The sequence below is a fragment of the Canis lupus genome, chromosome 26 (genome assembly GCF_003254725.2).
Source record: "Canis lupus dingo isolate Sandy chromosome 26, ASM325472v2, whole genome shotgun sequence".
NCBI lineage: Eukaryota > Metazoa > Chordata > Mammalia > Carnivora > Canidae > Canis > Canis lupus.
In genome coordinates, this window is record NC_064268.1 from 424,596 (window position 1) to 448,623 (window position 24,028).

General features: G+C 44.7%; 1 protein-coding gene across 5 annotated transcripts in view; it reads left to right on the forward strand.

Moving 5' to 3' along the window:
- Positions 1-24,028, forward strand: part of CHFR (checkpoint with forkhead and ring finger domains) — a 73,162-nt gene that overhangs the window by 36,940 nt on the left and 12,194 nt on the right. For 2 of the 5 annotated variants that reach the window (XM_049102165.1, XM_049102164.1), the window contains exons 4-9: positions 12,876-12,975; positions 17,567-17,676; positions 18,478-18,537; positions 18,672-18,881; positions 21,441-21,608; positions 23,041-23,200. In XM_049102165.1, coding sequence (XP_048958122.1) covers positions 12,876-12,975; positions 17,567-17,676; positions 18,478-18,537; positions 18,672-18,881; positions 21,441-21,608; positions 23,041-23,200 — 808 coding nt within the window. Of the gene's footprint in view, positions 1-6,629; positions 6,788-6,991; positions 7,136-12,875; positions 12,976-17,566; positions 17,677-18,477; positions 18,538-18,671; positions 18,882-21,440; positions 21,609-23,040; positions 23,201-24,028 lie in introns of those variants that run through there. The other 3 variants (XM_025473453.3, XM_025473449.3, XM_025473454.1) reach the window with 3 other exon arrangements.

Consider the following 24,028-nt stretch of genomic DNA (forward strand, 5'->3'; position numbering starts at 1 on the left):
AGATTTATTTAAAAAAAAACATTATAAAAAATAAAAAATAAAATAAAAAAACATTATATTCACTGGAAGACCAAACCACCCTGTCAACAAACAGCAATCTTTTTAATGCTCCCATGAAAATAAAATAGAATCTAACTCAAATTTTCTAGCTATCCTCGATGTTTAAGAAATTTAATCCAAGTATGAATTACTTTAAAATCTACTTTTTAGGGGATCCCTGGGTGGCTCAGCGGTTTAGCGCCTGCCTTTGGCCCAGGGTGTGATCCTGGAGTCCCGGGATGGAGTCCCACATCGGGCTCCCAGCATGGAGCCTGCTTCTCCTTCCTCCTGTGTCTCTGCCTCTCTCTCTCTCTCTCTATCATAAATAAATAAATAAATAAATAAATAAATAAATAAATAAATAAATAAATAAATAAAATCTTAAAAAAAAAAATCTGGCAGCCCTGGTGGCTCAGCGGTTTGGCACCTCCTGCAGCCTGGGATGTGATCCTGGAGACCCGGGATCGAGTCCCGCGTCCGGCTTCCTGCATGGAGCTTGCTTCTCCCTCTTCCTTTCTCTCTCTCTCTCTCTCTGAATAAATAAATCTTTAAAAAAAATTATTAAAAAAATCTACTCTTTAGCCTGGATGTCTCAGTCAATTAAGTGTCTGATTCAATTTCGTCTCAGGTCATGACCTCAGGGTTGTTAGATCTAGCCTGCCTCCTGTGCTCAGCAGGGAGTTTGTGAGATTCTCTCTCTCCCTCTCCCTCTGCATCCCCCCATGCCCACACGCTCTCTCTAAAATGAGAAACAAATCTTTAATAAAATCTACTGTTTATTTTTATTTTTTAAATTGAAGTATAGTTAACACAATGAAAATCTTTTTTTTTTTTAAAGATCTTATTTATTCATGAGAGACACAGAGAGAGAGGTAGAGACACAGACTGAAGGAGAAGCAGGCTCCGTGTGGGGAGCCCGATGTGGGACTCGATCCCAGGACTCTGGGATCATGACCTGAGCCGAAGGCAGATTCTCAACGTCTGAGCCACCCAGGAGTCCCTGAAAATCTATTTTTTTTTTTAAAGATTTTATTTATTTATTCATGATAGTCACAGAGAGAGAGAGAGGCAGAGACACAGGCAGAGGGAGAAGCAGGCTCCATGCACCGGGAGCCCGATGTGGGATTCGATCCCGGGTCTCCAGGATCGCGCCCTGGGCCAAAGGCAGGCGCCAAACCGCTGCGCCACCCAGGGATCCCGAAAATCTATTTTTTAAAAATAATTTTATTTAGGGTATACCTGGTGGCTCAGCGGTTTAGCGCCTGCCTTCAGCCCAGGGCGTGGTCCTACAAAAACACAGGCAGAGGGAAAAGCAAGTTCCACGCAGGGAGCCCGATGCGGGACTCGATCCCAAGACTCCAGGATCACGACCTAAGCCAAAGGCAGATACTTAACCACTGAGGCACCCAATCTCTTTTGATAGTAATAAATTTTTGATGGATCAATGTTGGTGTATGTTGAAACTCAGTGTTTTTGGGAAATTGGCCACTGAAAAGCTTATTTTCATTGAACTGGTTAGAGACGGCAGACTGTGCTCAGTAGTTATGATGGAAGTGGCATTCTAGGGCACATAAGTGTGTTGATACAGCATGCATCTCTGTGGAATAAGATGATTTCTTGATAATCTTTAAAATAGGAACTCTCTTCCTTGGACATAGGCTCCATTATTTATAGATGGGGAAGTTCTCCCTCATCTTTGATCATTAGGGTAAGTTCACCTGTCTTGCATTTCCCAACCTTGCTCATGGAATGTCAAACCTTTACAAGCCCAGCCCAAGGCCAACCCTCCCTCCCCATTTTGGAGCAGCACAGCTTTCAGGACCATCCAGAAGGAATTTCTGGAGTCTGAGCATGATTGCTGGTGCTTCGTTTGTGTGGCTCATGAGGCATGTGTTTCCACTGCTTGTATCCCTCTTGATGTATATACATGGCTTTGCCTCTCTACAGTTATAGGCTCCGTAGGGAAAAATCGAACCCTTGTCTTCTGGCCTGCCCTCCAGAGTATTTCCTTATGAAGAGCGGCACTTGTTCACATGTTCCTGAGAATCACTTATGTAGAATATCTTTTGTGGAAGCCATATTTGACTTGTTTTTTCAAATCAGATGAATTAATTCCTTGGCAGGATAACGCACAGAGTTAAGTTGGGTGTTGGGACATACATATAATATCTGGTATTGATGGCTTGTGATTCTGTAAAATGATTTGTGAGATGTGAAATTACCCGAGTATAAATGTGGGGTTATCTGTGATAAAGATAAATGTCTTTCCTCTCTGTATCTCCAATTTCTTTCCCTCTTCTAGATTCTCTTGGTAAATTTTTCCTCAGGGGGGAAAGTATATTTTCTCTCAGTCATTCTACAAGCCTTCTCATTTTAAAAGCCTTAAACTTGACTGAATTTTAAATTTTCCCTTTTAAGACTTCAAAATTACTGCTTCTGTGTTTTAGTTTTCATTTTCTAGTATTTTATGTTTGACTGTCAGACATTCATTGCCAGAAGAACAGTTTCATTGGCCCCATCTGAAGCAGACTCCCCGCTGAGCACGGAGCCCCATATGGGACTTGATCCCAGGACCCTGAGATCATAATCTGAGCCACAGGCAGATGCTTAACTCACTGAGCCACCCAGGCACCCCAAAACATCAATTTAAAAGCATTTTTTAAAAGAAGGACATGGGAGGGGGAGATACAGAGAGGGAGAGAGAGAATCTTAAGTAGGCTTGACATCCAGCACAGAGCCTATCTCAGAGCCTTATCCCACAACCTTGAAACCATGACCTGAGCTAAAATCAAGAGTTGGCCACCTAACCCACTCACCCACCTAGGCACCCCTAAAAACATTTTCCAACAAAAGCCAAATATTAAGTACTTAGCAGGTACTTTTTTAAAAGTCTTAAAAGCCTAACCCACTGGGATGCCTGGGTGGCTCAGTGGTTGAGCATCTGCCTTCAGCTCAGGGCATGATGCCAGAGTTCTGGGATCAAGTCCCATGTCAGGCTCCTTGCATGGAGCCTGCTTCTCCTGTCTCTGCCTCTCCCTGTGTCTCTCATGAATAAGTAAATAAAATCTTAAAATATAAAAAAATAGCCAGGCTCATTTCAGGACATAAGTCTTAAAACAAACAAACAAACAAACAAACAAACACCTAAGCCCAGCATGTATTCAAAGACCTTGTATGAGAATTTTGATGGAATAGCATTATGCAATCTGGCAACATCCTAAACATCAGACAGTAAAGGAATTTTTTTTAAACCAATGCGTCTTCATTTTTTAAAAAGATTTTATTTTTAAGTAATCTTTATACCCAATGGGCTGAACTCACAAACCCGAGATGGAATGTTGCATGCTCTACGATTGAGCCCAGCAGGCTCTTAAAAAAAAAAAAAAAAAAAAAAAAGTATTTGATAGAGAGCATAGGCAGAGGGAGCTGCAGGCTGAGGGAGAGGGAGAAGCAGACTTCACGCTGAGCAAGCCCCTCCCCCGCCCCCCCACCAGCAGAAATCAATCCCAGGACCACAGACCATGACCTAAACCCAAGGCAGATGCTCAACCGACTGAGCTGCCTAGGTGCCACTATCAGGCAGATCTTTTAATATTTTATTTACTCATTCATGGGAGACACAGAGAGAGAGAGAGGCAGAGACACAGGCAGATGAAGCAGACTCCCTGCAGGGAACCCGATGTGGGAATCGATCCTGGGACTCTAGGATCAAGCCCTGGGCCGAGGGCAGTTGCTCAACCACTTGAATCATCCAGAAGTCCCTTAGGCAGCTCTTAAGATGTGTTGCATAGACATTTCAGAATGTGGAAAAGGCTCATGATAATTGGAAAAAAGCAAAAAAACAGGAGTTTCTCAAGTGTCCTTAAAACTAGATGGAGAGATTGCTGCAGGAAAGTTCCTATTGCCAGAGAAGGTGAGGTAATTCTTTTTTTTTTTCTAATTTGTTTCTAAAATTTTCTACATTCAAATGAATATTTGAACTGAGAAAATGTTTTTCTTTGCAAATGAAGTTTACATAATGTACAAAAACAGCAAATTTTAACTCCACTGAGTGCTGTTTTCTGTGTAACATTTCCCTGTCAACATCGTTTTGATTGCACTTTTTCTTAAAAACTCTTGACATAGATATTATCAAGTCTCTCTCTCTCTAGTCCATAGAAAAGGATCTGTTTTTGACCCATGGGATAAGTAACATATCATTTTACACACCAAACATTTGTGGCATCTTTTACAATGCATCGCGAAGGAACCTGAAGTCCAGGTTAGATAGATCAACTGGGGCACATTTAATTGAGGTTCAGAACTTAGTCTCAGGCAGTGAAGTGACTTCTGTCTGCAGGCAAGTGAAGGGTCTTCTGTGGCTGTGGTTTTGCACGTACACATTCTCCCCTCACTTTCCATGGCGATTCCTTCAGATGAAGGGTGAGCACAGAGCACAAGAGCAAATGTGGGGAGAAGGGGAAGAGAGAAGGGGAGAATGGGAAGCATTTCTCATTCCCCATCTTGTTTCTTCTATTTTGAACACCAGCCCTGGCTATGATTTTCAGGGTTCTGTGGCTTTATCTTCCTAGCTGGCTTTTCAGCTGCAGCACTTTGCTTTGGAACCTGAGCTGGCTTTGTCACCGGTCCATGGACCCTGCCGGCCTGGTAGGTTGGATACCATGGGGTAGAGGAAGCTTGTGGTCTCATGACCAAGTCTGAAAGGTTTGAGCAATATCCATGATCTTTCAGGTTGGACCTTTCTGGACATGTTTTCTTGTAACGGTTATAAAAGGTGTTTTCATACTGTGATTACATTCCATTATTATGACATGTTTTTCAGGTTGGCCTCAACAGTATAACAGTTGAAAGTGGAAATGTGTCAAGAAGGTTTTAGTTGACCTGGTGTTCAAATAAGGTCCTGCCTGGATGACATTATGCCTTCATTAGGGTTGTCTTTTGGGGATCAATAGGGTTTCAGAAGAACATTTTGCCCTCTTCAGATGTTAGCTGACATGTCTGTTGTTGCTTCTGGTTTTGCCAAGCCCCTTGCCCATTTCCTTTAGTTTGGAAAACTGCCACCCACTTGTGGGTACGTTTTGATACCACTAATTTTTATTTTTGAACTCTGAATCCTTTTTTTTACATACCTGTATATATTCAGCGAAGCAAAGAAGTCAGTACGACTTTCTCTGATGATGCAAATAAAAATGAAAACCCTCTTCATTTTCCTGGGTTACAGCCACAAAACAGAAGTACATGTAATAATCATTATTGACCTCAATATGTTGTGTGCACGATAACATTAAATCATTTGAAGGAAACAGTAAGTCCTGGTAACACAACCCAAAATATCCAAAATGCATTCTCCTGGAATCACAGAGAGATCAGAGTGTCCAGTCAGGCCTTGGTAGAAGTCTCCCCGCTCCGTGGAGTCGCCAGATCTTCAAGTGAAGCTGATTGGCTGCTAGGGCTGGAACCGCTGTGTTCTTGAACCGAAAGGCCTGCTTAGCCAGGCATACACTGTCCCCAACACCCAGCGTCCAACAGGTTGCTGCGTTTCGCTGTTTTTCCATGGAAACCAAATTTCTTCGTATTTCTTTTAAAAAAGATTTTATTTGACAGACGAATAGAGAGAGAGCACCACGGGGCAGGAGGGACAGAGGCAGAGGACCAAACAGACATTCTGCTGAGCAGGGAGCCCAATGGGCACTCGATCCCAGTACCAGTGAGGTTACAACCTGAGCTGAATGCAGTCGCTTCACCCACTGGGCCACCAGGTGCCCGAAAGCCAAATTTCCTTGGAGGAATGCTTAATTGTGGCCTTTCCCACGTCTGAAATCTGAGCCCAGCAGGGCAGGCGCTGCACCAAGGCTGAGGGCACGGGTCCCCTGGCTTGACCTCATCATCGATCCCGGGTCCCGCAACCTGTCCGCAAAGCCTGGGCTTGTGGCTCAGCGGCACCCCAGCTGGGGAATCGCCTGCCTGAGCCGACACGTGGAGAGGCCCTGGTCCAAGAGGAAGTAGGAGACCTCGGCGCTCCACAAACGGCGGCGAGAAACAATCTTAGAATATTTGCTTCCTTTGTTTAAATAATGAGAAAAAGTCATCACTACCTGCTGTGTACAAGTGAGGACACGAAGGGGGCTACAGTGCACTCCCGTACCAGACACGCTCCTTCCCAGGAACGCACCGGACCCGCTCGGCTTCCAGGAAACCCCCGGAGGCGCCCTCGCGCTCCAGCACCGCCCGCCGCGCAGCTGCTCTCCCAGGCCGGGTCTCCTGGCGCAATGCCAGACTGCCTCCTCCGCTCCTCGGCAGTAGGCGTCCACGTCCGCGAGCGTCCACTTACCTCGTCCTTGCCCTCCCCGTAGGTCAGGCGACCCGTCCCATCCAACACTTAGGGCCATCTGACTTACGGCGCCCCTTCGAGGATTTGTCTCGGACGCCCAAACCCCGTAACTCCGTCCCTTCCGCCACCACTTAACACGGCGCCCCCTACCGCGGACGAAGCCGTCTGCCATTACCAAAGATGGCGCTCAGACCCGCAGCCTCCCGTCTGCGCACGCGCCGCCGGCCCCCACGCTCCCAGTCTCGCGGGTCGCTGGGGGCTCCGCTCTAGCCGCCGCGCTCGGTGGGCGCCGCTGCCAGCCAATCGCAGGGCCCGGACGGCCCTGGCCGATCAGCTGAGGAATCGGCGATGTCTGTTGACAGCGGTGGCTGCGGTGGCTGCGGTGCGGCCGGTTCCGGGTTAGGCGCGGGGCGGGGGGTAAGCGGATGGCGCGGGGCTGCGGCGGGTCGGCGGGCGGGACGCGGCGGCAGCGGCGGCGGCGGGAGGAGGCGGGCGTTCGACCCGGGGCGGCGGCGGCGTGGTGTGGCGGGGGCGCCAGGAGGGCCTCAGGGCGGAGCGGCGGGCCGCAGCCCCCGCTTCTGCGGTCCCAGCGCCTCAGCCGGCGTTTCCGGATCTCGTCAGATGTGAATCCGATGGAGCAGCGCCGGGAAGGCGAGCAGCCGCCGCAGCAGCAGCCGTGGGGGAGGCTCCTCCGCTTGGGCGCCGGGGACGGCGAGCCGCACGTCCTCCTGAGGAACCGGGAGTGGACCATCGGGCGGAGGAGAGGTGCGGGCCGGGGCTGGGGGCCGGGGGCACCGGGGTGGGAGGGCCGGGGGCCGGGGGCGAGGGGCGGGGGGGCGGGGCGGGCCGGTGCCGGCGGCTCCCCAGGCCGCCCGAGGCCCTTGGGCGGGGCCCACGGTGCTCTCCAGGTTTTCCAGCGGAATGGGCTCCGGTGTAAGAGCGGCCATTTGTTCACTTACTGGTGGGCCTGTCACCTCTCCGTGCTTCCCGCAGATTATGTAGTTCTCGTTACAACCTCATGAAGTGGGCGTGTCCATGTGACCCCCTAGAATGCAGTCCTCTCAGATCCCTTACGACGGAGACCATCTCTGATCTCCATGCAATGAAATTAAAGTCAGTAACAGAAAAAAACCTGGAAAATTCAGTATGGAAATCGGACAACGCACTCTTAAACAACCAGTGGGTCAAAGAAGGCACAAGGGAGATTACAAAATACCTTGAAATGAATGAAAATGAAAACATGATATGACACAACTTGTGGGATGCAGCTCAGAGGGAAATTTATAGTTGTAGGTGGCTACAGTTAAAATCTGGAGCGGAGGGCAGCCCCGGTGGCGCAGCGGTTTAGCGCCGCCTGCAGCCCGGGGTGTGATCCCGGAGACCGGGGATCGAGTCCCACATCCCGCTCCTTGCATGGAGCCTGCTTCTCCCTCTGCCTGTGTCTCTGCGCCTCTCTCTCTCTCTGTGTGTCTCTCGTGAATAAGTAAATAAAATCTATAAAATAAAAGAAATGAAATAAAATCTGGAGCAGGGATCCCTGGGTGGCTCAGCGGTTGAGCGCCTGCCTTCAGCCCAGGGCCTGATCCTGGAGTCCCGGGATCGAGTCCCATGTCGGGCCCCCTGCATGGAGCCTGCTTCTCCCTCTGCCTGTGTCTCTGCCTCTCTCTCTCTCTCTCTCTGTGTGTCTCTCATAAATAAGTAAATAAAATCTTTTAAAAAAATAAAATAAAATAAAATCTGGAGCATACCCTCTTAGAATAGTGCTGCTCAAATAGGCCTTGGCTGACAACCTGGGAAGCACAGGGCAGGAACAGCTGTGCAGCTAGGTGAGATGAAGTGTGGTCACCCTCCACACAACTGCTTGGGCACTCCTAAGTGACCATCCAGCAGCTTGCCCTCCTTGTCACTTCCCTACAGGGAGAGAAGTGCACTGGTTAAGGCAACAAGAAAATTTAGTTTGTCCAAAAGTTAATCATCACTTGGACTTTAAATATATTTTTAATTTATTTTTTAATTCCAGTCTAACTCAGTGTTTAGTTTTAGGTGTATGATACAGTGATTCAACAGTTCTATATATTATTCAGTACTCATCGTGCAAAGTGTACTCTCAGTCTCTGTTCCCCTAGTTCACTCCTCCCCCAACTTCCTTCTCTCTGCTAACCATCAGTTCTCTATATTTAGGTCTGTGTTTTGTTTTGTTTCTGATTTTATATTTATTTATTTTTTTTATTTTTTTTTAATTCCAGATTTTCTTTTTTTTTTTTTTAATTTTTATTTATTTATGATAGTCACACAGAGAGAAAGAGAGAGGCAGAGACACAGGCAGAGACACAGGCAGAGGGAGAAGCAGGCTCCATGCACCGGGAGCCCGATGTGGGATTCGATCCCGGATCTCCAGGATCACGCCCTGGGCCAAAGGCAGGAGCCAAACCGCTGCGCCACCCAGGGATCCCTGTTTCTGATTTTATATTTAAAAAAAAGCGTGAGAAAAAAAAAAAAAAGCGTGAGAAAGTATTGTTTAAAAACAAAGATTATGTATATGTTAATTATACTGGAGTTTAAAAAAAAATAAAGGATAGGGGTAAAAAACAAGGATAGGGATCCCTGGGTGGCGCAGCAGTTTAGCGCCTGCCTTTGGCCCAGGGCGCGATCCTGGAAACTCGGGATCAAATCCCACGTCGGGCTCCCGTTGCATGGAGCCTGCTTCTCCCTCTGCCTGTGTCTCTGCTTCTCTCTCTCTCTCTCTCTCTGTGACTATCATAAATAAATAAAAGTTTTTTAAAAAAAGGGATAATAAAATAAATATTCTTGTTTTATTTTACCATTTATGGTGTACCTGAACATGTTTTTGGTTTTGGGTTTGTTTGTTTGGGATGTTGGGGTTGATTTTTTGTTTTTTGTTTGTTTTGTAGTCTTAAATCTCAGTATCAAGTTAATTTTTTTTTACAACTTTGTATTTATATGTCATTAGAAACTTTTGAAAAATGCATTGATTGTCTTTAATTGATGTAATAAGTTGGTGAAGAGCAACCAGAAGGTTTCTGTTTCCAACCTGGCACCACTGCATAACTTACTTTGGGCTAAGGACTTAACTTTCCATACCTTTGTACCTACTTCATAGAGTCACTGCAGAGTAATTGAGATCTTACCTTCCAAATGCATAAAAGGAGCCTGGCTAAGAATTAGTACTTAATGCTAGCCATTGTTATTTTAATACAGTGTTATAACTTCATTTACATGTTAATACAAGGAGCAAAAAATAGATTGTTGGGTTAATCTTAGTTGAATTCCTTTTGGCAAATATATTACCATTTCCAGCAAAACAGAAGTTGCCCTCTTGGTCGGCTCCGGCTGCTATGACAAAATGCCACAGACCAGGAAGCTTAAGCAACAGAAGTTTATCTTCCACAGTTCTTTTTTTTTTTTTTTTAAGATTTTATTTATTTATTCATGAGAGACACAGAGAGGGAGAGGCAGAGACACAGGCAGAGGGAGAAGCAGGCTCTATGCAGGGAGCCTGATGTGGGACTCGATCGTGGGTCTCCAGGATCAGGCCCTGGGCTGAAGGCAGCGCTAAACCACTGAGCCACCCAGGGATCCCTGCTCCAGATTTATTTTATTTTATTTTATTTTATTTTATTTTATTTTATTTTATTTTATTTTATTTTATTTTATTATTTTATTTTATTTTATTATTTTATTTTATTTTATTTTATTTTATTTTATTTTATTTTATTTTATTTAACATTTTATTTATTTATCATGAGAGACACAGAGAAAGAGACATAGGCAGAGAGAAGCAGGCTCCGTGCAGGGAACCTGATGTGGGACTCAATCATGGGAGACCAGGACCACGCCCTGGGCGGAAGACAGGCACTAAACCGCTGAGCCATCCAGGGATCCCCTATCTTTCACGGATCTTAGGTCTGAGAAGTCCAAGATCAAGATGCTAGTTGATTTGTTTCCTAGTGAGAGCCCTCTTCTGGATTACAGACAGCCACCTTGTTAGTCCTTGAGTGCTAGACAGAGATTTGGTCCTCTTCCTTTCTAAGGGTACCAGCCCTATCAGAGTGGGGTCCCACCCTAATCTCTTTTAACCTTGATTGCCTCCTCACAAGCCCTGTTTACGGTCATATTGGAGTTCAGGCCTTAACAGGAATTTTGGGAAGACACATAAGAGTTGTAGAAGTTGATTATATTTAAAGACAATAACGTGCCTGCTATTATTAAGGCATTATTTCAGGGAGAAAGGGAGAGCTGAGTTGATACGTGGAAAGGGAGATGGAAGACCTTACCTTTCCAAAGAGCTTCCCATGCTCGGGGAGTGGTAGAAATGTGTACCAGCCTTGTGAGAAATTTAATCAACTGCATGATGCTCTGGTGTAGAGAAGCTTGTTAAAAACCCATGCCAGGGATGCCTGGGTGGCTCCGTGGTTGAGCATCTGCCTTTGGCTCCGGTCGTGATCCCCGGGTCCTGGGATCGAGTCCCACATTGGGCTCCCCGCCCCCCCCCCCCCGACAGGGAGCCTGCTTCTCCCTCTGCCTGTGTCTCTGCCTCTGTGTCTCTCATGAATAAATAAATTCTTAAAAAAACAAAAACCCATCCCAGTGACAGGTGACTAGTTCTGGGATGATCGCGTGGGTACAGGTGAAATTTGTCTCAGATAACTGTAACAAATGTATAATGTCCAAGTAAGATTTCTAATACTTTAGATTTGTGGAGATCTAGTTCACATACAGTAAAATTCACCCCTCACAGGTATTTCAGTGAGTTTTAAGAAATGGAATCAACACTGCCATCAAGACGTAGAGCATTTCCATCACCACAGAAGGTTCCTAGTGGTCTTTGGATCAGCCCCTTCCTCTAAACCCCAACTCTGGCAACCGTCCATTTAATTTCTGTCTCTGTCATTCTACTTTTCCAGAATGTCATCAAGTGAAATTATGTGATAGTCCACCATAGTCTGTATGGCTTCTCTCCTTTGATACAATTATTTTGAAATTCATTTCAGACTATTGTGTGTATCAGCAATTCATTTCCCTCCATTTGTATAGGCTCCACGCCCAGTGCAGAACCCATTGCAGGGCTTGAATTTACAACTCTGAGATCAAAACCTGAGCTGGTACCAAGAGTTGAACACCTAACTGACTGAGCCACCCAGGCACCCAGGCACCCCTGTAATTTGTTTCTTTTTGATGCTGTGTAGTCTTCTGTTTGGATGTACCACTGTTTTTTTAATTTAGCACCAGATGATTGGCACTTGTATTGCTTCTCATGTTTTTGTTTTTGTTTTTAAGATTTTATTTATTGGGCACCCTGGGTGGCCCAGCGGTTTAGTGCATGCCTTTGGCCCAGGGCATGATCCTGGAGTCCCCGGATCAAGTCCCACGTCGGGCTCCTGGTAGGGAGCCTGCTTCTCCCTCTGCCTGTATCTCTGCCTCTCTCTCTCTCTCTGTCTCTCATGAATAAATAAATAAAATCTTCCCCCATGTTTGGTTATTAAAAATAAAGCTATAAACCTTAGTAGAGAGAACAAAGCATTTCAGAGTTTCCTCCTTGCGTTTAATGAGGATATAATCAGGGATCCCTGGGTGGCTCAGCTGTTGAGCATCTGTCTTCGGCCCAGGGCATGATCCTGGAGTTCTGGGATCAAGTCCCACATTGGGCTCCCTGCATGGAGCCTGCTTCTCCCTCCGTCTGTGTCTCTGCCTCTCTCTGTCTCTCTCATGAATAAATAAATAAATATTTTTTTAAAAATGAGATATAATCACGTTTAGTTGTAGATGCATCCCTCTTTTGTTTTAAATTTTCTCAAACGTACCTGTGTCTGTAATTTGCACAGTCACTTTTTCTGTGACTCTTGGTCATTGCTTCAGTTTTGTGACAATTTATAAAATCTTAGATTACACGAAGAAGAAATTAAGGACTGAGTTAAGATACTGAAAAATTTCTTAACTAAGTCCCTTAGTTTTTTAAACTTCTGCTTTTATAAGGATAGCTGTGTATATATGCATATTGTGAAATTGTCTGCAAGAAGCTGTTGATGCGGAGCCAGAACTGATGATGGGGTATCCTCTAGGTTAATAGGGAGTCAGAAAGATTTGAGACACAGTCCCTCTCCCTTTGCTTTGGATTAATACTTAAAAGCTTTGTTTAAAAAAAAAAAAGGTTTTAAAAAAATTGCTTCCTAAGGGATGCCTGGGTGGCTCGGTCAGTTAAGCATCTGTCTCTTGATTTCAGCTCAGGTCATGATTTCAGGGTCCTGAGATGTAGCCCCACATCAGGCCGAGCTTAGCCAAGAGTTTGAGACTCTGTCCCTTGCCCCACTCTCTCAAATAAATATTTTTTTAAAAATTACTTCCTATCTTGCTTGATTAGGTATTGTCTCCTACAGTGCATACAAAATGGATCTTGATTTTCAGCCACATGCTTTGATTAAGCAAAGGGCAGTATTGTGCACAGTCCCCATTGTCATATCCAATGTGTATCCTTTCTCTGTTACAGGTTGTGACCTTTCATTCCCTGGCAATAAACTGGTCTCTGGAGATCACTGTAAAATTATAGTGGATGAAAAATCTGGTCAGGTGTCACTAGAAGATACCAGGTAAGTTCTTTCTGAACTTTTTTTTTTTTTTTTTAAGTTTTTTTTTGTTTTTGTTTTTATGTAATCTCCACACCCAACATGGGGCTCAAATTCACAACCTCAAGATCAAGAGTTGCACATTTCACTGACTGAGCCAGCCAGGTGCCCCCCTATCCGAACTTTTATGTTTTCTCTCTCTCTTTTTTTTTTAATTTTAATTTTACTTTTTTAAAGATTTAAAAAATTTATTTATTCTTGAGAGACACAGAGAGAGAGGCAGAGACATAGGTAGAGGGTAGAGGCAGGCTCCATGCAGGGAGCCTGATGCAAGACTCGATCCCGGGACTCCAGGATCACACCCCGAGCCAAAGGCAGATGCTCAGCCGCTGAGGCACCCAAGCATCCCTTCTGTTTTCTCTTGAAGCCATTGACTACAGAGAAGAAACAAGGGCTTGTTTTCTATAACATAGTAGTTCACTAGGCTGTCCAGTTACTAGAAAACGCATTTTCTGGTTTCCAATAACATTTCCATGTCTATGAGCTTTCTTGAATGTATTCAAATTATAGCAAAAATATCTTTGAAGAAAATGCTCTGCATCACTTGCCATCAGGGAAATACAAATCAAAACCACAATGAGATACTACCTCACACCAGTGAGAACGGGGAAAATTAACAAGGCAGGAAACCACAAATGTAGGAGAGGATGCGGAGAAAAGGGAACCCTCTTACACTGTTGGTGGGAATGTGAAATGATGCAGCCACTCTGGAAAATGGTGTCGAGGTTCCTCAAAGAGTTAAAAATAGACCTGCCCTACGACCCAGCAATTGCACTGCTGGGGATTTACCCCAAAGATGCAGATGCAATGAAACGCCGGGACACCTGCACCCCGATGTTTATAGCAGCAATGTCCACAATAGCCAAACTGTGGAAGGAGCCTCGGTGTCCATCGAAAGATGAATGGATAAAGAAGATGTGGTTTATGTATACAATGGAATATTACTCAGCCATTAGAAACGACAAATACCCACCATTTGCTTCAACGTGGATGGAACTGGAGGGTATTATTGCTGAGTGAAATGAGTCAATCGGAGAAGGACAAACATTATATGTTCTCATTCATTTGGGGAATATAAATAATAGTGAAAGGGAATAGAAGGGAAGGGAGAGGAAATGGGTAGGAGATATCAGAAAGGGAGAGAGAACATAAAGACTCCTAACTCTGGAAAACGAACAAGGGGTAGTGGAAGGGGCGGTGGGCGGGGGGTAGGGGTGACTGGGTGACAGGCACTGAGGTGGGCACTTGACGGGATGAGCACTGGGTGTTATTCTGTATGTTGGCAAATTGAACACCAATAAAAGATAAATTTATTATTTAAAAAAATACATCCCTGAAAAAATAAAATTAAAAAGACAGTGATAACCTAAAAGTTGCAAACCTATTCAAGTTGGACTTCTTTCCTCCAAATAAAAAATTTTTTTTTCTGGAGGTGCCTGGGTGGCTCAACTGGTTGATCAAGATGCTTTCAGTTCAAGTCATGAACCCGAGGTCCCAGGATAGAGCCCCTCATCAGGCTTTCTGCACAGCGGGGAGTCTGCTTCTTCTCCTCCCTGCTCATGGGTGCTTACACATGTGCTCTTTCTGTCTGCAATAAAATCTTTTCTTTTTAAAAAAATTGTTATACAACATAAGTGGTATTATAAAAGTGAAAAGCTTTCTTAAATCCCACTCATGCTTTAGAAAATACATATGTATATATTTTAGTTTTGTTAGACACTTTGTCTTTTTTCACAGAGTGCTTGTGTGTCAGTGTATCCACCATTCATTTTGTCTTTTTCATTATTATTATATAATAACTTACCTGTCAACTCCTGTACTGATGAAAACTTACTATTTTGACTTTTTTATTGTAAATGATACTACAATTATTCTCTTCTGAGACCCTTTGCATTCATGTCTGATTATTTTCTTGGGATAAGTTTATAGGAAGGAATGCTGTATCAGAATGTGCCTATTTTGGGCTCCCTGGGTGGCTCAGCGGTTTGGTGCCTGCCTTTGGCCCGGGGCATGATCCTGGAGTCCTGGGATCGAGTCCCATATCGGGCTCCCTGCATGGAGCCTGCATCTCCCTCTGCCTATGTTTCTGCCCGCCCCCCCCCCCCCCACCTCTCTCTGTGTCTCTCATGAATAAATAAATAAAATCTTTAAAAAAAAAAAAGAATGTGCCTATTTTAAACCTAGTGGCAGATAGGCTTCCAGCAATATGTTGAGAGTATGCTTTTTCTATCAGATGAATTTTTATTTTTGTAAAGGTCAAGTGCTATGAGATTATTTGGTAACTACAGTTGTAGGGATTGAACACTAAGAATTAGGTTTATTAGGAAGAAATGATGTTGGGAATCCCTGGGTGGCTCAGCGGTTTAGCACCTGCCTTTGGCCCAGTGCATGATCCTGGAGACCCGGGATCGAGTCCCACGTCGGGCTCCCTGCATGGAGCCTGTTTCTCCCTCTGCCTGTGTCTCTGCCACCCGCCCCGCCCCCCCCCCCCGCCCCCATCTGTCTTTCATGAGTAAATAAAATCTTAAAGAAAAAAAAACTAGAAAGGAAGAAAAAATGTAAAATTTAAAGGAAGAAATGATGCTTCTTGCCTCTCTTCTAAAAATTTTTTTAAAAATTTTTATTTATTTATGATAGTCACAGAGAGAGAGAGAGAGAGAGAGAGAGAGAGAGAGGCAGAGACACAGGCAGAGGGAGAAGCAGGCTCCATGCACTGAGAGCCCGACGTGGGATTCGATCCCGGGTCTCCAGGATCGCGCCCTGGGCCAAAGGCAGGCACCAAACTGCTGCGCCACCCAGGGATCCCTCTTGCCTCTCTTCTAATAGGTAGCAGCTTAAGTTCATTTCTCAGCCTACTGTAGAATAATGTAGCCCTAGTTCTAGAGCTGTCCTGCAGCAGGTCCTGGCTTTCCAGTACTGGCCATATGACAGTTTTAGTTTCCTGTGGCTCTTGTAACAAATTATCACAAACTTAGTGGCTTAAAGTAGCACATAGCTATGATCTTTTAGTGCTCAAGATACAAAGTCTAACTCAGGTCTCATTGGACTGAAATCAAATTGTCAGCATGGCTGGCTCCTTCTGGAGACTCTAGGGGAGAATCCGTTCCCTGCCGTTGCCAGCTTCTAGCAGCCACTGCATTCCTTGGCTGAACTGGCTGGAGGCGGGGTTGTTCCAGGCAGAAGGAACTACAGGTACTGAGGCACAAGCAGGCCCTGCGTGCTCACGGTAAGTAGTGAGTGCAGAGCCAGACAGTAGACTGGAGTAGAAAGGCCCTGCTGTCCACTCTAGGGAGTTTGGACGTTAGCCTGAGAGCAATGAGAAGTAATCAAGGGAGTTTAAGCAGAAGTGTAAAATCAGACTTTTTTGGGTAGAAAAAACACAAGAATGGATCGTGAGGAGAAGCCTCGTGGCAGAGACCCTGGCTGTATTGGGTAGTGCCACCAGCTTTTGCAAGTGAAGTCTCATTGGGACACAGTTATAGCCCCTTGATTGGGTCCTATCTATGGCTGTTTTTCCTGTGACAGTGGCAGAGCTGAGTATTGGGATACAGACTGTGTGATCAATCATACAGCCTAAACTATTTACTTTCTGGCCCTTTACCGAACACTCAAGTAGTGGACATCTGCTCAAATGTAAAAATAAGGCCTCTTCCCCACTGGAGGCCTTGGGAGTGAAGCTGTAGAGTTAAGCTCAGGTGGTTTGAATGCCTGAAAGTGGGTTAGTTTGCTTGCTTGCTGAGTTCTTGTCTTGTATACTATTCACCATGCCTGCAGTGTTCACTTCGTCCACTAATGATTTTCTGTCAGATATCTACTCAGGAGTCCCTCCTCAAGGAAGCACTCCCTCTCCCATCTGACTCGGGCTCCTGTCTGTCCCCTTGGCAGTTTGTGCCTCTTCCACCTGGCAGTGTGCTCCCTAATTGGAGAGACCTCCCAGCTGGGGGGCCACGCCATCTTCTAGTCTGTAGCCTGGCATTTATTTGCTTCTACCTAGAACCTGTCTCTGTGTCTGTCTGTCTGTCTCTCTTTTTTAGGTAGGCTCCATGCACAGTGTGGGGCTTGAATTTTAGGAGCAAGATCTGAGCCGAGACTGAGTCGGACGCTTAACCGACCAAGCCAACCAGGCGCCCCTTGGTGGAACCTGTGTCTTAAGTGTCAATGCTCATTTGAGGAATGAGCTGACTCAGTCGTAACTTCTGGAGAGAGTGGTAAATCTGTGGACATAGCGAATTGCAGATGTAGGAGAGAAGCTGAAATCAGAGCTGCTCATAGAAGTCCAAGGGTCCATCAGGAGGAAGATGGAGGAGAACATGGCATTGGGAAAAGCAGACATGTTGATAAGATTGGTTGCTGGTTTGACTGTCAGTAAGGTGGCAACAGGCAAGCATTTTCTCAGGAGAATTATAGGATGGCACTTGCATATATGGTTCCTTAAATATTTACATCATTCTTATGAATGTTTTATCATTTTCAAAGCAGTAATATTGAACTGTTTTCCTAGTGGTGATAGAAAAAGAAAATTTTAGGATAAGTTGCAGTTCTGTTGTCTCTACAGCACCAATGGAACAGTAATTAACAAGCTGAAGGTTGTTAAGAAGCAGACCTGCCCTTTGCAGACGGGGGATGTCATCTACTTGGTGTACAGGAAGAATGAGCCAGAACACAGTAAGAGAAAGGGAATGAACAGGGTGGACACATGGGTGGTGCTTGACGGGGAAGTCCTGTTACAGGTGGGAAGCGTGGTTGAAAGGGAGTCTGCTGAAGCAGGTATTTCCCTTAGAAATGTTAGTGTTACCTACACTTTCTTTGTTGTTGATGTAGATTCTTGGTGTGACTCATGTCTGTTGAAGAATGGGAACATTGACCTTAACAGTCTGAGTCCCAGTTATTCTCCAGAAATCCCACCAAAGTCATGAGCCACACACTTCAGAATGGCAGAAGTGAACAGGGATGGGTTAGGTTACGTAGAAGAAACCTGAGTTATGGGGATTAAGATCTAGAAGAGGGGTTGGAGGCCAGCGGTGGTTCTGTGTTTGGGAGAGAAGAATGATATAGGACAAGGAGAGTTGTGGGAGTCTTTTGAAGGTTACCTACAAAGTGGAAGAAGGAGGCAGATTTCTCAGATTGTTTTAAGTGTAGACAAAGCCAGTCATTGGCCACGTGGCAGGATCTTTTGTTTGCTCCTTCTGTTAGTTAGAAATGCCAGCAAAACACAAATTCATCACCTATTCATTGTTTTTGCCCTCCCTAGACTGCCTCCTGGCTCCAGAAATTTTTTCCTGAAGCCTATTTATTTTAAAGTTTGTTAAGATATTTTGGGTCACTTGTTTTGAAATCCCTTAAACTGCTTAATGTTGTTACTAGCTGGTAAGTAAGTAGGGGACTGAAGTGACAGGAACAAAAGAGGGAAGTGAGTTCCAGCTGGTGCCTGGGGACTCTCTTCTGATTTGGTTAATTTCCTTTTAGATGTGGCATACCTCTATGAATCTTTAAATGAGAAGCAGGACATCACACAAGACTCCTTTGGTAAGTGAGACCGTAACCAAGTGGGTACATACATAGTAAGGGCTCTTGATTCTTGCTGGAATGTCTTGCCCACGGTAGTGGTGTTCCACCTGAGCCCTGATTGTGTGCTCATTCTTCTCTTTCTGTGCTTGCAGAAGCCAATAAAGAGAATGTGTTCCGTGTGACCAAAGATACCTCAGGTGCAGGGCAAGGTGACGACCCCCAGGTCCTGCCGTCATCGCCCACCACTCAGGCGTGCTTTGAGGAACCACAGCCATCAACATCCACATCAGACCTCTTCCCCACGGCTTCTACCTCTTCCATGGAGCCCACCTCTGCAGGGCAAGCACCTTCCTCCAGTTCTGGTGAGACAGGAACCTTTTGGTGGTAGCTGCATTGCTTTGTGGCCACTAATTCTGACCTGTGTTGCTACAGAGAAGACAGATAAACTACTCAGGAAGGTGGAAGTGGCATCAGGCATCAGGTTCTCAGTAGCAAGATTTCTGTAGTAGATGTCTTGTTGCATCCCAAATAGAAGTGCTGAAAATCAGAGATGATAGTACATGGTGTTTCTGGTAGTTTTATTGGGATATAATTTGCATGCCATAACAATCACCCAGTTCAAGTGTGCACTTCAGTGGATTTTACTGTATTCATTGTGTTGTGCATTCATCACCACTCTGTAGTTCCCAAATGTTTTCATCACCCCAAAAGGAGACCCCACACCCATCAGCAGTCATTCCTTTGTCCCCAGCAACCACTAACCTTTCTTCTGTGTCTCTGATTTGCCTCTTCTGGTCATTTCTTACACATGGAATCATATACTCTGTGGCCTTTTGTTTCTGCTGCTTTTACTCAGCATAATGTTTTCAAGACTCATCCAGGATAACACATCATTTAAAGCCAGTTTTAGGCTCTTAATGCGTGGCTCTGTTGTTGAGCAGCCAACTCTGGATTTCAGCTCGGGTCATGGTCTTGGGGTGGTAGGGTTGAGCCCCATGTCGGGCCGTGCCCTGCTCAGCAGGGAGTTGGAGCCTGCTTGAGATTTTTCCTCTCCTGCCCATCCCCTGCTTGTGTGTGCACTCTCTCTAAATAAATAAATACTAAAAAAAAAAAAAAAAATCCAACAACTAGTTTTACATGTACTGGTCCTTACGGCATCATTCTTTACCTTCTTTACCTTCCTCCTTGGTCTCTAGAGAAAATTCAGACTCTAGGTGCTATGTGACCTTAACATTCCCTTGTTGGTGTTGTTAGAGTGTAGAACATATGTGTTTATATGTTTTGTGAATTAAATCATACTATGTATGTTCATATTTTAGTTCACTTTCTTAGCTATTCTTCTGTATTTTGCTTCCAGATTCTCCTTAGGATTATCTTTTTTTAAGTTAAAAAAAAAGTCTTTTTTGAGATTTTGATTGGAGAGAATTGACATTTTTATAATACCCAGGATAGTGGTGTTTTACCCTGTTTATTAAGCTCTTTGATGTTCTTCAGTGAAGTTTCTTTTTCACCTAGTTTTGAGAACTCTTACTTATTCCTAGAATACTTCCCCCCCTCTTTTTTTAAAGATTTTGTTTATTTGAGGGGCGCCTGGGTGGCTCAGTGAAGAATCTGCCTTTGGGTTGGGTCATGAGCCCCACCTTGTGCTCCCTGCTCAGTGGGGAGCCTGCTTCTTCTTCCTCTCTTGCTCCCTCTGCTGGTGCTCTCTCTCTATGTCAAATAAATAAATAAAATCTTTGGGGGGGGGGAGATTTTATTTATTTGAGAGAGAGAGAGAAAGCAAGCAAGCACTGCTTCCATTTTTGCAAATTTGGTTTTTAGTTTTTTGATAATGTTCTAACTTCATTAAAGGAAACCACAATGAGGCATCACCTCATACCTGTTAGAATAGCCAGCATCAAAAAAGACTAGGGATACCAAGTGTTGGTGAGGATGCAGAGAAAGGGGAAGCTGAGTGTCCAGTGATGGATGGATAGATGAAGAAGATGCAATGTGTGTGTATACACATACAATTGTTAATTTTATCGTAAGAGGACGATGTATTTATATACTGTGCAACTAAAAAAATAAAATCATAAATAGAAGAAATTTTGCTGTAAACAAATTGTTCAGATGGAAAGCCTAGCTCCAACCTTGGAAAGGCCAGGAAATTTTTCTATGTACCTCTCTCAGTTTAAACCTACTAAGAGAATAACCAGACTGCTAAATGTGAGATTGGGTGCCAAGTGCTTTATAAGTTATAAGTGAATCCTCATGATGGGTCTGTTGGAGAGGTACCATCATCATAGTCTTCATTCTGAAGTGAAACACTCCACTGAGCAGGGAAGGCCCCCCCGCAGTGGGAGTGAGGACCAGAGCTAGGAGCCAGCCCTGGAAGCTGCCTCTTCCTATAAGCTCATTTGCTCCCCAGAGAATTCTAACCTTTCTCTTTTAGCTGCCATATGGCAGTTTCTTCTCTTTTCAAAATAACACTTACCATTTGAATATTACAGACTACATGTGGATTGTACTAAAGTATTATAAACTAGGGCTTTATTGTGATAAAGGTTATTAAGCCCAGTTAAAAGCTGGGCTTGTTTAAATCGATAAGTCTAGGAGCACCTGGGTCACTCAGTGATTAAACATCTGCCTTTGGCTCACATTGTGATCCTGGATCCTGGGATCCAGTCCCACATCAGGCTCCCTGCAGGGAGCCTGGTTCTCCCTCTGCTTTTGTCTTTTCCTTTCTCTTTGTGTTTCATGAATAAATAAATTAAAAATCTTCTAAAAAATGTAGTTGAATATTTCTAGTGAGTATGTATTATGGAGAATATACGGCACCTTGGATTACCTAGACCTGGCTTGAATCTGGTGCTTCACCTGCCTGCTCTCTCCTTCTAGGGTGGATGAATCAGAACCTCTTTTCTTTGTCCCTCTCACAGCTTCCAGAGATGCATACATCTCCCCAAAAGAGTGTGGTCCATCTGTGGCAAGTGATGAAATCCCCATCTTTCCTTCAGCTCTGCCAGACAGAGAGAGAGCATCCTTTTCTCTGTCGGAACCCCAGGATCAGGAGGATTTGGAGCCCATCAGGAAGAAAATGAAAGGAGGTCAGAGTCTTAGGTTTCTGTGTGTCTCTGGCCCTTGGGGGACTGCATAGGGCCCTAGTGGGACAGTTTGAGCTGCTCCCAATGGAGCCTCCCCTTTTGAAGAAGCATGGGGATGTGTCTCAGGCACAGACCTGTGGTGCCTCAGCTTTTTTGGAATGGAAATCTGAGCCTTTTCTTTCGTCTTTACATCATTAGGATTGAACAATGTTTACTGTCAGGTTATGCTCATGATCTGGAAGCAGTGCATTCCAAGTTCCAGTTCTGTCCTGATATGAAAATCGATTTTTAAATATGTTGTCTTTGAGGGTACCTGGCTGGCTCAGAGGAGCTTGTGACTCTTGATCTTGGAGTCATGGATTCCAGCCCTACATTGGGTATAGATCTTACTAAAAAATAAATTAAAAAAAAAAAAAAGTTGTCTTTCAAGTGATAGTTTTAACCTCCTCGTAAAGGTTATTTAGAGAAAAATCTTCACTTAAAAAGCCTAAGTTAAAATGATTGTAAAAAACACTTGGGAATGTTTGGTGGGGCACTGGCTGTGCCATAGGCCTGAGAGCAGCCCGCAGATTGGAGCAGTGAGACTGGGAGGCTCTGGGAGGATACTGCCTATGTCTCTGCATCTGTGTCTCTCATGAATGGATAAATAAAATATTTTTAAAAAGAGAAAAAAAAAATAAAATCAATCAACCTAAACATAGCATCACAGTTCAGAAACACAGAGGTCCTTACCAGGAAAAGTAGCTAAAAACACAAATGTTAACTCAGGAGTGTAGTCCAAGGCAGAAGGCTGCTACTTTTGTTTTCTTTTAAATATTTGACTTTGTAAATTGTGTTTAAGTATTTCTTTAATTAAAAATAAAAATTAATCTGTAGTTAGCAACACAGGAGCACTCTAGAACACCACCAGAAGAAAAGGAAAAAAATCCACAACTCCTGGTAACATAAGCGTGTACTTTCCCATGTGTATACAAATCACGTTTTTTGTTTAAACAAAAAATGACATTACACAAATATACTGGGGGACAAATGGTCTTTATTTTTCAAGCATGTATCCTGAGTGCCTCTTTTTTGTGTCATTAACTGTTCTAAAACAAATTTTTTTTTCTTTAAAGATTTTATTTATTCATGAGAGACACACAGAGAATAGGCAGAGATATAAGTAGAGGGAGAAGCAGGTTCCCTGTGGGGAGTTCAATGTGGGACTCGATCCCAGGACCCCAGGATCATGCCCTGAGCCAAAGGCAGACACTCAACCACTGAGCCAACCAGGCCTCCCTAAAACAAAACTAAAATATATTGGAATATAAGACTTCTTTTAGGCCATCTTAAAAACACCCTTTAAAATACAAACACTGGGGAGAGCTCTGTCTTCTCTCCTTAGGTTAAGGTGTTCATAAAACAGGTGGTCAGAATGCATCTGTTTCTCTCACAGGTGGGGACCCTGACCTTACCCTGCAGTTCTTGGTTGCAGACCAGTGTAGAGACACCCACACCACCCTTGGGAATGTTAGATCCGAGGCTGTGAAGCCTGACAAGATGGAGGAGACACTCACATGCATCATCTGCCAGGACCTGCTGCATGATTGTGTGAGGTATGCGTGCCGTATGTCGCAGGAGGATGGGAGATGGTGGGGAGCAGCCGCGGGGAATCGAGCCTCTGGGTCCTGTCAGGTTCCACTCTGCAGAGCTTATTCATGGCATTTTACTTGTGTGGCCAACAAGCCAAACACCTGACCCTTGTAGCCAAGACTGTAGGAGAGTACGTGGGGTTGATGCGGTGATGATCTCAGTTGACACTGGTCCCATCTGAGCCAAGTAGAACAGAAGAGCTGTACAGAGCTTTCCTAGGAAAAGGCCCAGAATGAAGATCCCTGGAGCAATCTAGGGAGCGCCCTCTCCTTCTCTGTGGGAGCCTGAGAGCCTGTCCAAATTTCCACTTCAACACAGGCCTTTTCCACACTCAGTGTCCATGCTCCTCATATTCCTGGAGTTATTGCCTGCTCTAATGTCCTTCCTGGAGCACAGATTGGCATTTCTTTTCATTAGCAAGGACCAAGTTAGGGTCGTTTAGGTGGAAGCTCTTCTCACGTGGAGTGTGGAAGGCAGGTGGCATTCCTAGCTTATCAGCTGAGGACACAGATGCAGCCAGCGATGGGTGCCATATGCAAGGAGTAAAGCACCCTGAGAAGCAGGGCTTCCAGGCTCTGTGGAGTTAAGTGAGCTTTGTGGGAGGGTGATTTGCTCACTTTTATGTTTTGTAACCAACCCTCAGCCTGAGTGAGGCCACATCCTGCTCTGGGGAAAGGCAGTATGAACTGGGGTCCCTGCTTCTCATGCTCCACACAGGCCATGCCCCATGTGCCCTGGTGTCTGGGGGCTGCTGCTCTGGCCTGGCAGACAGATGCTCCATCTGCGAGTGC